The following is a 16,391-nucleotide window of genomic DNA, read 5'->3' on the forward strand; positions in this document are numbered from 1 at the left end:
TTTCTAATCCTGTGACAGTAGTTACACCTCTGTAGTTGGTACATTTCTACCTATCACCATTTCTCAGCAATGGAATGATGATTCCCTGCTCCCAGTCATTCTCTTTCCAAATTCTGCTCGGTACTCTGTACATCCACTTATGCCCGACCTCTCCTAGTGCTTTGTTCATCTTGACACTAAATTCATCTCATCCAATTGACTTGCTGCTTTTCAGTTTTCATACTGCTGTCACCACTTCCAACCATTATTACATGTGATAAAATTCGTTTTTGGGTCCGTATTGAAAGTATTTGTAATAAATAACACTAGTATGGTTTTATTGTTCACCCACCTATTCAATACAATACAACCTTCAAAATTAGGACTTTGTCCTTATTAAAATCGTTAACATAAAATTAATACATTGGATGGTACATGTTTTGCCTATCAATAGTAGGCATCATCAGCCATATTTTTTACCTTAAGAATAGATCAGGTACCTGATTGGAAATGACTTAAGAATACTGTTAAAAACTATGCCTTGTAAAATGGATTAGAGATCGTTAAACAACTATTACAAAATAACATTTAGTATAGACAAGACAAAGTCACCTCCGTACAGGCCATGAAGGCCCTTGGAGGAGTGGAAGGTAAAGGCTTCCAGCATTGTTAACTGCGGCACGGGATGGGGTGGTGTTGTTAGCTCTACGCCCGTCTGCCTTTGCCCCCAGGAATTAACCTGGTACTCATTTATGGTGTAGGCTGAGTGAACCTCAGGGCCATATGCACCTCCAGAAGGGGAAATCTCGTTTCTTAAATTTTATGACTTCCTGGCGGGGATTTGAACCCACGTCCTTCCAGGCGAACCGAGCACGCCTTTACTGCCACAGCCAGGTAGCCCCTAAAATGTAGTATACTATTACTTAACAATATTTGTGTTAACATTTGAGTCTACAAACATGACAATTATTTGAAGATTATAACATAGGTGATTGGTTCTTGATATTAAAAGATATTACAATAAAGATAAAAATCAGAAAGCACATTCCATTTAATTGTCAAATGGCGTGATGGCATGTTGTTAAAACCTTGAGGAAAGTTGAGCATTGGTAATGGTCTTTGATTCTTGAAGTTAATAAGTATTGATTTTCATTTATATGCTTATAAATTTTGAAGAATTTTCATATGGCCAGGTTCTTTTTGAGATAATATTAGTTGGAATTGCTGGTGCCGTAGGCTATATTGAAGTTTATGAAGACGTCATTAGGTCATCTTCTTTGATGTAGTATTTGTGGGAAGAGTTTGTGTGTGTTTGTTTGGACGTGTTGAGGTGAGCGTACTAGTCGAAAGGGAACGTTGTGTTCAATCGGTGGATAGCCGAGTGTATGATGAAATTCCCTTCGACCGCTGAGAAGTTAACTTATGTTGAGGGCTTTAGAGCAACTGGCAGTCGCGACTTGGCTACCCACCGATTGACAACAACATTCCCTTTCGACTAGTACGCTCACCTCAACAAGTCCAACAACAAAGAGCCACACCTATCACCTATCAGTAGAGTTGAAGGAATGGTTTCTGCCATCTATGAGCATATTTATGTATCTCCTCGGCTACCAAGGCCACAAAATTTGAATGGAACATACTGAGTGTTAGGGGTATACGTGCAGATATTTCTGGTAGCAATAGAGAACAATGTGATGAACCACTATACATCAAACTTTTAACAATCCTCAGAAGTTAGTTTCGAGAGCAAAGGGATATGATGTTTTTAGAATAGGTAATATGCCTTGTTCTTGTGAATAAATAGCTTTCCTTCGATAACAGGCAAGTTGCGTGCCATCCTTGCCAAACTGGTTTCTGTTTATGTTTAAGAGCAAATGTACTACTGTAACAGCTGAACGCTACTGATACAATGCCATGAGACATTATGTAGCATTCTTGCCAAACTGGTTTTATGTTTAAGAGCAACTGAACTGTGATAATAGCTGAAGGCTGCTACTAGGGTATACCATGTTATGTAACATTCTCCTCGGACTGGTTTTGTGGTTGTTAGTATTTTGTTTCCATGTTAAGTGACTTCAGACACCCCTGGTTATCGGTTTCAGGCCCTGAATTGAATTGTTGGTGTTAATGCTGGTTCTTTTGCTGTTAGATCCTTTAGGGGTTTTGGATATCTGTGTTCATCAGCCCCATGGTCTAGCCAGTATGGAAAAGACCTGAAAACCTGTTTTGGTGAGGGATTTGTAAGAGCGTGCAATATAATTATTCGAGCGTAAGGTTGGGATAGGTGCACCGGGATGTGAAAGTATGATCCCCGTTGTTAACTGAGTAAAGGTAGAAGACAGAAGGCAAAATTTTGTTGATGTGAAAGTAAACAAAATTCTTTATGTCAATGAAAGAATGCATGGGATAGAATGTCCAAATGAGTAGTGCCAGAATTGAATTATCGATGCATATTGAACATTTTATTTCAAATGAATAATGGACATGTTATAAAACTAAATACATTAAAAGTACCTACATTTCGTGCTTCCTGCTGGGCTGAGAGGCTCAGATGCTTGAGGTGCTGGCCTTCTGACCCCAAATTCGCAGGTTCAATCCTGGCTTAGTCCGGTGGTATTTGAAGGTGCTCAAATATGTCAGCTTCGTGTCGGTAGATTTACTGGCACGTAAAAGAATGCCTGCGGGACTAAATTCCAGCACCTCAACGTGTCCAAAAATCATAAAAATAGTTAGTGGAACATAAAGCAAAATAACATTTAAAAAGATGATTGGTCCAAGTAACCAACCTCTTACTACAACCTAACCTAACCCCATGGCACTACAGCCCTGAAGGCCCTTGGTCTACCAAGAAACTGCTGCTCAGCCCAAAGGTCTGTAGATTATGAGGTGTTATGTGGTCAGCATGACAAATCTTTTGGCCGATATTCTTGGCTTTCTAAATCAGGGCCGCTATCTCACCGTCAGATAGCTCCTCAATTCTAATTATGTAGGCTGAGTGGACCTCAAACCAGCTCTCAGATCGGGTAAAATCTGTGACCTGGCCAGGAATCGAACCTGGGGCCTCCAGGTAAGAGGCAGGCACACTACCCCTACACCACGGAGCTTGCTACCTCTTACTACACCCATCCAGACATTGAGGACCGGTGCTGGAAGTTGACTTGACGTAATGCACGGGAATGTTTGACAGCCCACGAGTGAGTGTTGTGCATATTAAACATTCCTCGTTGTGTGAAAATTGCCTCATCTCTCATGAATACACTCAAAAGAAACTCTAGATTGCATGCTATATCAATTAACCAGTGGCAGAAACCCACTCTGATTAGAAATCATCACCAAGATCGGTAGCTGCAATCGTTTGAGTGCGGCCAGTATCCAATATTCGGGAGATAGTAGGTTCGACCTCCCACTGTTGACAGCCCTGAAGATGGTTTTCCGTGGTTACCCATTTTCATACCAGGCAAATGCTGGGGCTGTACCTTAATCCACGACTGCTTCCTTCCCAATCCTAGCCCTTTCCTGTCCCATTGTTGCCATAAAACCTATCTGTGCCGCTGCGACGGAAAAAAGTAAGGTAATCAGCTGGTTAGAGACACTGCACCAATTGAATATGATAAGGATGCTTTCGCTCTTCATGCAGTGTTCTACGCATGGTCCAAGTTGGTACACCAACGGCACGTGTGATACTACGCATACTGCGCCCGTGATCATTGTCCACCATTGTCAGGATCTCTTCTTCCACGTCTAGGATTGCACGTGGCTGTTTAGGTCCTTGCTTTTCATAGCATCATGTAACAACCAGCATCGCGAACACACTGTACCATTGCTACATTCGGCAACCATCTGTTAGTATACCTTTCCCAATAGATCCGCTCTGGGACGTGAAATAGGTACGATCTCCGTTGTGCATTGTGTAAATGTAGGAGAAAGGCAAAATCATGTTGACATGTATGTAAACAAAGTTTCTTACATTAATGAAAGAATGCATGGGATAGGATATCCAAATTAGTAGTATCGGAATTGAATTATCGAAGCACGTCGAACGTTTTGTTTCACACAAATAATGGACGTGTTATAAAACTAAATAAAATAAACGTACCTACATTTCGTGCTTCCTGCTGGGCTGAGTGGCTCAGATGCTTAAGGTGCTGGCCTTTTGACTCCAACTTCGCAGGTTTGATCCTGGCCCAGTCCGATGGTACGGTATTTGAAGGTGCTCAAATGCATCAGCCTCATGTCAGTAGACTTACTTATCGATAGAACGAGGAAATCTGCGGGAGTTTAAAATAATACGAAAATTACGGACATTGCTCTAAAAATCGGGAGATTGGACCCAGCGATCGGGAGGAACGATGAAAAATCGGGAGACTTGGCACGTCTGCCTACAGATTATAAGATGTCGTATGGTCAGCACGACAAATTCTCACAGCCATTACGGTATTCTTGGCTTTGTACACCAGGGCCGCCATCTCACTGTCAGATCGCTCTTCAACTGTAATCAAGTAGGCTGAGTTCTGGTCATCTTCACTGACATCAAGATGGTATTTTCTTAAATTAAAATAATATAAAGCAATCTGAAACATCTTATTAGTCATAGCAAAACTGATGGATACTAACCCCATTCTCAAATAACATGTCCAGAATTCCAGGATCCAGCGTGGAATCTTCATCCATTTTTTTAACTAGTGGAGCAATTTTTTCCTTTGCCAGTCTGGAAACTGAAATGTGAATATAAAAACAGAGAACGACTGAACATGCAAACAAATAAAAGGAAATGCCACACAAAATAAATCAACAGCAAGTGTAGTGACATGTCACATTTGAATCAGCTTCACAGACAATAAAGACAAAGCACTATGAGTAAATGAAAGTAACCAACAATCTTTGATTTTCTTCCAGGAAGTCAGACTATAATAAGAATATAAATATCTTGATGTTTTGACTATATGCAATAGCCCTGCCAGGACGAAACGATAGGGGCTAGGTAGGCGCCTGTTACTTTCATACCTGTGAGAAGGCTGAATCAGAAGCTGTAATTTGACAAACATGGAGGGAAATAACTGTGCTAACCCCTAGAGCATGGCAGAAGAGTGATGCATAAGAGATGATGTTTAGACTTGATATTTAGTGTTTTCAAGGTAAGCAGCATTGAAGTAGAAGAGAACACAACAATAAATGCAAAGATTGAAGCAGTTCAGAAGGGTTTTCGGACTGAACTTTGGAAGATTTAACATAATGAATATTATTTTGATTCATGAAGAAAGAAGAAGGAAGTGAGGTGGAGAAGACGTTACACAAAAGGAACAACGGTAAGGCTATACGAGTGGATAATATACTGATGGACGTTTGGAAAGTTCTGGGAAATGAAGGAGTGAATTGGCTCACGGACCTATTCAACAGCATACTAGAGGTTAAAGAAATGCCAAGTGAACGGAGAAAGAGTGTGTTGATTCCAACATATAAGAGAAAAGGGATATTCATGCTTCTCGCAACTATAGAGGAATCAAACTGATGTGCCACACCATGAAATTATGGGAGAGAGTGATCGAACAGCAGCTGAGACATGAAGTGGTGATTAGCAAGGAGCAGTTTGGATTTCTGTACAGGGAAAGAACAACAGATGCCATATCTGCCCCAAGACAACTAGTAGAAAAGTACAAAGAAGGCAGCAAGAGCTTGTTGGAGGCACACTGCCACTCTCAATGACATTCCTCGTTTCTGGTGAACAACTATTTTCAGATATTCCCTCAGAAGGTTTGAGTAGGGGGGTCAGGTTACAGGGCACTTCTGTAAACCCAGAAGAAAGTGAACATGACTTTGCCTGCTGAATACATACAGAATTTCTTTGGTAAGGGAGACAAGGAATGGCGCCACTCCATGCTTTGTCACTTTCATTCTGGCTAGCATAAATTAGTTTAAATCCTTCAACTTCAGTCTTCTACTGGTCTTGTATGACCTTTTAAGAACTCATTCTCATCATGAATGATGGTGATTCAACACCAACATCCAATAGTGATACCACACCCTTCAATGTTGCATGACTGTTTCCAGCATTACATTTTCCAAACTGCTATAATGTCTTCTATAACCTGTGACAATAAAGTTTGGTGAATGAAGTCAGAACGGTCGATCCGGCAACACTGGCGACACACAACGCTGCACCTGTGTAGCAGCAGGTTTTGACCACCTGCTCTCAACGTTGTTCAGTTGAACATTGTGTGTGTGCTGTGTATGACCTGTTTGACACAGTGCGTGCTTAGTGTGTTGGTTCTGAACTGCGAACAGGAACATGAACGACCAAAAGATCAATGTACAGTTTTCTTTTTCTTCTTCTTCTTTTTTTTTTTGGCTATTTGCTTTACATTGCACTGACACAGATAGGTCTTATGGCAACGATGGGAGAGGAAAGGCCAAGGAATGGGAAGGAAGCAGCCGTGGCCTTAATTGAATCGATTATTTTAGAAAGCAGTCAAGTGCCAAAAAATGAAAAAATGAGTTATTGGCAGAACATGTTACTAAGAGGGTATACGCACATTTTGGTACTGAAACCAGTCAAGAAACGTCCTCCTATAATGGTCAGGTATTACGTTGAATTTCGTATTTAGTTCAGAAACCAGTTAAGTGTCACCACTTGGCTGGTTTCTGCAGTAAACTGCTGGTACATTTTGTGATGTGCCGCACCTATTCGCTTGGCGCTGCTGTTCTGAATCCAGAATAGAGAGCTGTCATTGTTGTGTTTCTAGAATCGCATTCTCGTAGTTTTGTGAATAACTGATTGAAAAAGTGTCTCTCTTGTTTAGTGCAGTGTTTTTATAATCTTAGTGATATGTCTGAAAGTTCAGGAGACGAACCTGTATCTAAAAGGAAACAAGGAGTGGTAGACAAACAAACTCACATGCGTAATATTATTCAGAATGCCAGGGTAAAAGGAGAAATTTATATTTCTTACTCGGGCAAGGAAGTACCTCCCCTGAGCCCTACATTATTCTTTGTTATTGTTTGTTGGAGGTGCCCATCAATATCAAGAATATACAAAACCAAACCAAACCCCATGGCACTACAGCCCTTGAAGGGCCTTGGCCTACCAAGTGACTGCTACCCAGCCCGAAGGCCTGCAGATTACGAGGTGTTGTGTGGTCAGCACGACGAATCCTCTCGGCCGTTATTCTTGGCTTTCTAGACCGGGCCGCTATCTCACCGTCAGATAGCTCCTCAATTCTAATCACGTAGGCTGAGTGGATCTCGAACCAGCCCTCAGGTCCAAGTAAAAATCCCTGACCTGGCCGGGAATTGGACCAGGGCCCTCCGGGTAAGAATCAGGCACGCTACCCCTACACCATGGGGCCAGCTATCAAGAATATGCGTGACCTAAATGCCTTAAAACCTTACGTGATGAGATATGAAAACTTTTATGACAACATTTTACAAAGGCCTACAACAGAGACAGAATGTTCTGTGGAGTTTCTTTGTGAGGATTGAATACCTCCTGTCCTGAGCAGACATTGCTGATTTCATCCTTTTAATAATTATATTTGTATCAGCAATGTAGTCTAAACCTATTAAAATATTTTCTATTTCCACAAATATGGGTTTTATGACAAAATCCTTTAAAAATTCAAGAATTATCCCATAAAAACATGTTTGCAACACTCGTTTATTTCAGAAACCAGTCAAGTGGAATTTTTTTTCGGATGTTTTTACAGCAAAGTTAATAAGCACAAAATATTTTTCCTTAGATAGAAAGTATTAAAAGATATAATTCTTTCAAGCTAAAATATTAAAACCCCTACCATAACATTTTATCTGATGCTAGACAGTTTTTTTCATTTTCCCAAAAATGACAGACTTGGCGCTTGACTGGTTTCTGAAATAATTAATTCAATTAAGGTACAGCCCCCAGCATTTGCCTGGTGTGTAAAGTTTTGTTTTAAGCTTGGTAAGACACCGAAAGAAACGCATGTGATGTTGGCACATGTTTATGAAGATCAAGCACTGTCCTTGAAGTGTGTGTACGAGTGGTTCGCCCGTTTTCAAGGAGGCCGGGAAAGTGTTTCTGACAACCCCCTTAGCGGAAGATCTCACTGAGATGGTGAGGACATCAATCATGAATGATCGGCGATTAACATGATAGCGGATGAACTGCAGATTAACTGTGAATCCGTGCGACAAATCATTACCCAGAAGTTAGGCAAGAGGAAAACGTGTTCTTGTCTTGTGCCACATCACTTGACTGATGATCAGAAGCAGGCACGTTGAGAGGCTTCACAGGATTTTGTCGAAATGGCGGATGTGTCACCAAATTTCTTGAACTGTATTGTCACTGAGGATGAAACCTGGTGTCTCAGGTACGACCCTCAAATGAAACGACAAAGCATGGAATGGCGTTCTCCGGGATCCCCTTGTTGGAAAAAGGTCAGAGCCGAAAAGTCACGCATCAAACTCACTTTGAAAGGAAAGAGATTTGATGATATTCCTGACATCCATTGAAACGTGACAAGGCTTTTGAACACCATCCCAAAGGAAGCCTTCTTGCAAAGTTTCCAGGACATGTATCGCCGATCTCAGCAGTGCATCATTATGGGAGGGGACTATTTCGAAGGACAGTAAGGTCACTGTCGTGCAATGTTCATCTATGTTGATAGTACAGGACTATTCACCGAACTTTATTGTCACAGGTTGTAAGACTGTGTGAATGTCAGCCCTGGGCAAAGAGAAACATCCACATTTGTGACGTCTTTGTTTAAAATCTTAGCTCATTCATACACTTATGCAGAATTCATACACCTTTCACTGAACTGATCACTCATCTGACTATTAACCTAATCAGTTTTCACACCATCGTTAAACAAAAATCTCATAACACTTCACTGCTCCTGCTTAGTGCACTGCTACAATGGCACCATTATCTTGTTGAATGGTTTGTTAAGTTCCTGTGCATACCAATGGCCTCAAATGGTAGCTCAAGGTCACGTCTACAGTATACACACCTAACACATAATGATACTAGTCTTCATAAGGTTTTTAATACAACTTGTTGAAATTGCATCGAATGGACCTTGAATGAGAGAGACAAATATGCATGCAATTCATCTCTTCTCCTTTCCACCTGAGTGTTAAGGGTGTGTCCTTTGGGACTATGGGACTAATGAGAAAGAATTTCCATTTGTCTTCAGGCTTGAGTCATGTGTCTAGTAAGTGGTTGGCAAATGTAGATTCCATGGTGTGTTTTAGTGCTTGAATGTCCTCTATACGCCCTATTTAAAAATGTTGACCGATTTATTCAACATAAAATTTAGGACATTCATTGAATTCTATTTTGTAAATATTAAGCATATTATACAAACCTTAATTACTGTTGTTGTTGTTGTTGTTGTCATCGGTGGCATCTGGGTCATTAGTCCATAGACTGGTTTGATGCAGCTTCCATGCCACCTCTATCCTGTGCAAAATTTTTCATTTCTACATAACTACTACACCTTACATAAACTCTAATCTGTTTGTCATATTTATACCTTAGTCTACCCCTGCTGTTTTACTGCCAACATTCCCCTCAAAAACTAACTGAACAAGACCTGGGTGTCTTAAGATTTTCCCTATCATTCTGTCTCTTCTTCTGGTCAAATTTCATCAAGTTGTTGTTCTCTCACCAATTTGATTCAGTATCTCCTCATTTGTGATTTGATCTACCCATCTCACCTTTAGCACTCTTCTGTAACACCACATTGCAAATCTTCTATTCTCTTCCTTTCTAAGCTAGATATCATCCATATTTCACTTCCATATAATGCTACACTCCAGATGGAAGTCTTCAAAAAAGTCTTTCTAATTCCTATATCAATGTTCGAAGTGGGCAAATTTCTTTTCTTAAAGAAAGGCCATCCTTGCTTGTGCTAGTCTGCATTTTACGTGCTTCTTACTTCTGCCATCATTAGTTACTCTACTACCCAAGTAACAATATTCATCTACTTCCTTTAAGTCTTCATTTCCAAATTTAATATTTACTGCATCATCAGACTTCATTCAACGCACTCCATTACCTTTGTTTTGGATGTATTTAGGGTATTTTCATCTTTTACTCCTTCTTCAAGACTGTGACCATACCATTCAGCAATTTCTCGAGGCCTTCTGCAGACTCGGATAGAATAATGATGTCACTGGAAAATCTTAGAGTTTTGATTTCTTTTCCTTGGATTGTGATTCCTTTTCTGAATTCCTCTGTGATTTCCTCTATCACTTGTTCTATGTGAACACTGAAAAGGTGAGGGGACAAACTGCAGACTTGCTTCACTCCTTTCTGGACTGCTGCTCCTTTTTCATAGCCTTCGGTTCTGTGATGTGTAAAATGTGTACCCTCAAGATTGACTGCATGTAATATTGAAATAAGAAGTTGTTTTTTATGTGTGTTTTAAGTGAAAAAAATTATTTTTTGTACGCATGTTTTAAGGGAAAAATCTTAATAATTTTAGGGTGTTTATTTTCGGTGATTTTATTATGTGTAGATAATTTTTTTATGTAAAGGTATCGTCTTTATAACTTTCAAGGCACGGTGTCGTTACACGTGCTAGGCTTGGTAGGATGTTTCGAGTAGTTTCCGGTTGCATCAGAAAGGAAATTTCTCAAAGTTAGGCCCGGTATTTTGATCGGCAGTTTATTTTGGGCCCTTATTGGCCAAAATAAAATATTTTCCTATTGGCGAATGTAAGAAACGTGGGTGCGCTAATTGGTTGCTTCGCGACTTCAACACTTCTGGCGGCTGGCCACTTGGCCAGAGCCGAGCTTGCTCCCACTGTCTTGTTGTTTTGACCAGCGAAGGGAGAAGTTGTCTCCTCCATCTGATGGGTCTCCCGGCCCTCCAAGGTAAGCACTATCTTGTTCTTGTTTCGGATCTTTAACTTTCAAATGTAGTTTTTAATTTAATTTTCTTTAACCTCCGGAGTTTACCTAGGATTTCTCCCATTCACCAATTTTAATTTCACATGACTTAGTCTTCGCAGCTAGTCATACTCATTTTGTTTTAGAGGCATTCCCCTTTTCCTTTTGGCTTCATTAATTGCGCTGTAATTGTGTAAATTTTCATTACCCTTTTCTTTTGTTTCAATTATGTAAAATATGTAAATTTTAGTTTCACTCGGGTTGCCTCTAAGTAGTTCTGTTTTGTCTTAGCATACTCTCGTTCCGGATGAGCTCCTTACTCGGAAGTGTTTTAGAGAAGGTTGCTTCCTGAGCGGGCTCTGGGTTAAGATTTAATTATTTTCACCTTTTCTTTCCTACTTTACGTACAGTATTAACATGTAGGTGTGATTTGTGAGCATGTGCTCCTTTCTTTTAAACACATTTGGTTAAAGTATTTCTAATTACTTCTGTATGTTATTTTAAACTCACCGCCATGAAGCTTGTGTTAACCTTGATTTGAGTCATTGATGGCTTCGATTGTAATGTTATTGTATTATTATTTCTCCTTATAAAGTTTTTTATTATTATTATTATTATTATGTTTTAATTTTTTCGTTTGTGGACACCGATAAACGTTCCATAATGGTAGCAGAGCATGGTTATGGAAGAAGGGGAGGTTGGCGATAATCGTTCTCGGCTAACTTCTGTAAAATTATTTTTAAATTTCAATTTTGAATATCTTCCGCACTATATTTATTGGTCTCAACTCATGATGACCACGTGGCTGTTGTTGTAAAGGGTGAAAAGTATAATTTAATTCATAACATGTTTCTTTTATAGACTGTAATTTTTACGTGTGCATTCTTAATCCCTGCTTATTTGTTTTTCATGATTCTTGCTTAGAGTTCAAGACATCATGAGGGAGCTGCCTATTATTTCCAGATGAGGCAGTCGAATGTGTTATTCATTCTGCGATGTGCAGTTTGTGTTGCTGAGTTTCACCCTGTAATTAACAGTTGGAGGAAATATTAAGTCACTATCTGTAACTAATTATTTCAGTTTCATTGCCAATTTTCAATAAATTTCCTTTGTGGCATGCCTTCTGCTAACCACGTGTTTTTTGGTAAAGTTATATTATTACACTGCGTGTGCCGTGTTTTAATTTAAGTCTTCGGTTTTAAATTTCAATATGTGTTTATTAACTTAGTTTCTTCATTCTGATGTTCCAATCGTAATATCTGTGTGATCACCTATTGTTTTGAACTACCGGTATGTCATGAAATTTTCTGAACAGTTGATTTATGCATCTGTGGAAGACAGCTGATTACTTGACCTACCCCGAGTTTGTGAGCGCTCAATTCCATCTAATGTATTTACTCGTGTCGAAATCTTCTTGTTCTTCTTCCAGATAACGTAAATTGCATTTTTGACTCATACTAATCATCGTGTTCTGGTTAATTTTTTGCATGGAGTTTCATTAAATTTTTCTGAAACATTTGTTTTCGTAAATTTTCGGGAATAATTTTGAGGTTAAAGTTCGTAATATTTCGTTGGTCTTTTGAGTGTTTTGTGTTTCGTAAATCTTGTGTTTAGGCAAATTAGTTTCAAAATTTTATTTCTTGTTACCTGCTGTGTTTTATTAGGTATTATTTTTCGTGTGTGATCTTTTCAAATGATCTTTTAAGTCTTGTTTTTGCTCAGTAAATATCTAAATATCTGGACATTGTGTTCTGTTGTGTTTGGTCTTCTACTGTACGTGGGTTCGTTTCCAAGTAGGTATGGGACTATTTGGGGCGGTTCCCAGCCAGTTACTAAATTCTCCAATCAGATTAGAGGTTATGGGGTCTCTTAATCTGCACGAAAATGTTCTTAGTTTTTCTATTGAGAGTTTCCATTGTGTAAGTGTCTGTTTCCTTGTTACGTTATTTTTATTTACCTGTCTGTTCCTATACTTGCTAGGGAGGGTTCTATGAGGACTGGGATAGTCCCATAGGGTGAAACATGCTCACCATATTTATAGTCCAGGTAAAAGCTGAGGCCATTATGGCAAATTTTGACAGGCTACAGATCTGTACTTCTGCTCATGGCATATTCGAAATCTGGTGGATCTGATATGAGATTCTTTTGTAACCTTTCGCCCAATATTAGGTGACTAGATGGAGAATAGTGTCAATTGTTATTGTAAATTATGTACTAAGAAGATTTTATTCAAACATTTTTTTCAGTATCATTATTCTGAGCCATTAATTTCAGTTAAATCTGTTGTTTCCCAGGTTGTCAAGATTTCAGTTCTAAATTCATCATTAAAAATTTGTAGTAAAATTTTGCAGGTGTTACAATTTAGTGAAAGATTGTCAATTAATTCTCTTTAATTATTATTGTTTTATTTGATTTTCTCAATGTTTAATTTTCGTTCATTTCTGGTTTCATGTATTTACCCAGTTTGCTCGAGTATGGGATCCTGTGCACTGAGTAAAGTTTCCAAAATTTCATAATGAGCCTTGTGTCTGTCCATCCATATTTGTAAATAGTTGTAAATATTGGATGTTATTTGTGTTTGTCTTCAGTGCCTTGGGAAGGCATTTATATACTGAGACTTAGGACTTAAGGTGCTGAGAGGCCATTCCTCTCATTATTTATTTCTAGTTGCTTTACGTCGCACCGACACAGATAGGTCTTATGGCGACGATGGGACAGGAAAGGCCTAGGAATGGAAAGGAAGCGGCCGTGGCCTTAATTAAGGTACAGCCTCAGCATTTGCCTGGTGTGAAAATGGGAAACCACGGAAAACCATCTTCAGGGCTGCCGACAGTGGGGTTCGAACTCACTATCTCCCGGATGCGAGCTCACAGCTGCACGCTCCTAAACGCACGGCCAACTCGCCTGGTCATTCCTCTCCTGGGAGTACGATATTGGTTCTAAGAGTCTCATTGTTGTGTGATGGATTCAAGGGCATTTGAGGACATGTTCTGTCCTTTTGAGGTCATGTTCTGCCCTTTTTTTTCTTCTGCGGGTACTGCTTGATGTATGGGTCATTGCACTTGTGTGTTTGTGCATATTGTGTTCTTGTAATGTAGTGTGATGTAATCGGTGGTATTGAGGTCATTTTGTGCCTTTTCAATGGTTGGTTCTGTGTGATACAGGGGTCATCACACTTTTGTCTTGTGTGTGTTCTTGTAGCGTCATGTGTGGGAGGACAGATAGGCTTGGTCTTTGTGGTGTCATGCTGTTATTTGATATTCCCTGGTATGAAGGTGTGATCTGTGCCTTTTATTTCTTATATCAGTGAGTTGGATTTCTGTATGCGCACTCTTGCATTGCTTTCATTTTTCATTTGGATTTTCTGTTCCACGGTAAAGTTAATGTGATCTTCAGTTATGTATTCTTGGCTTTAGTTGCATTTTAATTTGACTGATATGACACGTGACACATAATGTGAGTTTTATCAGTGTTAAAAAGTAATGAGTGCATGGCATGGTAAATGATTAGTGACTTACTAACCTCATTTAATTGAATATTGTGGTAAAGTTGCTTGCTTATGTAATTAAGTAATTATTTCCCTGTTTTTAATTTCCTTGCAAAATTCCTAAATTTCACTTCCCATTTATTTTGATTTTTTAAAATGTTGGATAATTAAGAATGCACATAGTAATTAATGTAAAAGTCTAGAGAAAATATGGGTAGTGCATTATGTGCCCAAACGGTAAGGTTGCATGTGTGTAGTACTTCAGTCAATGAAGGTCTACTTTGGGTAATTTATTACTTGGAGGATGTTTTCTCTTTTATCCTGACCTGTCATACCTGTAGTGCTTGAAAAGGTTGATTGTGAATTGTGTGTAATGGAATTGGGTGAATTGTAATGTGTCATGCTGTATCCTCAGTAACATGAGTTTTTAAAACTTATAAGGAATCTTAGTTGTAAGTAATTTTTTTTCTTGGGGGTAAAAAGCTGGCCAGCCATTTTCTGGATTTTATACTTTAATTAGGAGTTGTTTCAGAGATAATGAAAATAGTCATTTGAGACCATGCTAGGTATATGGTAGTATAATGTATTTTGGGGTAAAAATAAGATCTTCATTCAGGTGCATAACTAGGGATTCTCTGTAAAAGTTTCTGGTACTAGAGTAAACTCCGGCAGATTTTCTTTTAGTTTCACCATTTTTCTTCTTGACATTTTGAAGTAGTGCTTGCCTGGGGGGCTGGGGAATCCCTGTATCATTGTGGGAGGGGACCTCCCTAAGGACTTTTGTGGAGTCACTGGTTTGGTGCATCTAATTAAGTTAATTAGTTATGGAAGAAAAATAGAAAATCCACTCTTCAGCCCTTCATTATTCTTAAAAGCTCTTCTGGATGGTCGGATGATGGCGTTTCCCTATGTCTCCTGTTCTCTGCTGTGGATTGATTTCTGTTGCAGTGGCTGCGATGCCCTGGTCCTTCAAATTACGGTGCCTGTTTGGAGGCTGCAATGTGCCTATTGGCCACTAATATCCGACGCTGAAGTGGGCAGGTGTTCCTAAACGTGGCGGTTGGCAGTACTGTGCCACACTCCTCTGCCTGTTATAAGCCAGTTCACTGCTTGAGTGAGCTGAAAAGAAGCTTCGCTGGTGACCTCAGTAGGACTGAACGTGTGTGGAGGTCATTGGCATCAGTCGTGGTCAGCACCTTCATTTATCAGCAATACCAGTGGTCACCTTGTGACTCTTCGGCCTGTATGGACGTTCCTGGAGAGAACGAAGATGTTGTGGTGTCAAGTGTCGGATAGAGTGCGTGGTCACAATCCTCTCAGTAAAAGTTAAAATGTATTTGTTTCGAGTGTAGCTTGAGTTTAAAGGGGGCGAAGATGTGACCATTGTTGAACAGCAATGTACAGAAATCAGTGAAGGTGCAGAAATCCTTGTCATGTAATGTTATTTAATTTTGGTCTTGCCATCGTTTTAACAATTTTTATGCAAAAAAAACATTTGAAGAGTGAAGAAATTATGTAATGAAAATTTTTAATTATGGAATTGCGTAATATGTTGTTAATACCATTTTACTTTTCTGGACAGATCAAGAAATTATTTATATATTATCTGGAACTGTAAATGAACATTGCAAGAATTATCTTTGAAGTGATCTTTGTATTTAAATTTCATGTAGTTGTGTTTGATTGAATTTTGAAAAGGTATTGTATCATTTAAATCAAATTTCAAGAAGCGTATGAAGAATATAGACACTGGACTTTGAAGAAGAAATTTGTTTTAATGTAACTTGAAGAAAATTAAAGTTAGGAAATGTAAGAGAATTTTTTAATATTGAGTTTTGGTAAAATGCGTGCAGTACATTACTTTTGGAGCAGTATGTAATGCCACGAGGAGGAAATTGGTGATGTAATTCAAACTGCATCAGCAATTCAGAAACTGGCCATATTTGGTCATGTATTTGGATTGGTCAGAATAACGAACTTTCCCATTGGTTAATATGCAAATCTATAGAAATTAGGTGTTCTTATTGGCTATTTGTAATCGTACGATTTCCTGTTT

At 39.1% G+C, this 16,391-nt stretch overlaps 1 protein-coding gene across 1 annotated transcript in view; it reads right to left on the bottom strand.

The window, feature by feature from the left end:
- The window catches only part of LOC136862773 (short/branched chain specific acyl-CoA dehydrogenase, mitochondrial), a 158,669-nt gene that overhangs the window by 91,410 nt on the left and 50,868 nt on the right, over positions 1-16,391 (bottom strand). The window contains exon 3 of the mRNA XM_067139019.2: positions 4,594-4,694. Within this exon, the coding sequence (XP_066995120.2) occupies positions 4,594-4,694 (101 nt within the window). The remainder of the gene's footprint in view (positions 1-4,593; positions 4,695-16,391) is intronic.

Source organism: Anabrus simplex, chromosome 2 (assembly GCF_040414725.1).
Source record: "Anabrus simplex isolate iqAnaSimp1 chromosome 2, ASM4041472v1, whole genome shotgun sequence".
NCBI classification, from domain to species: domain Eukaryota; kingdom Metazoa; phylum Arthropoda; class Insecta; order Orthoptera; family Tettigoniidae; genus Anabrus; species Anabrus simplex.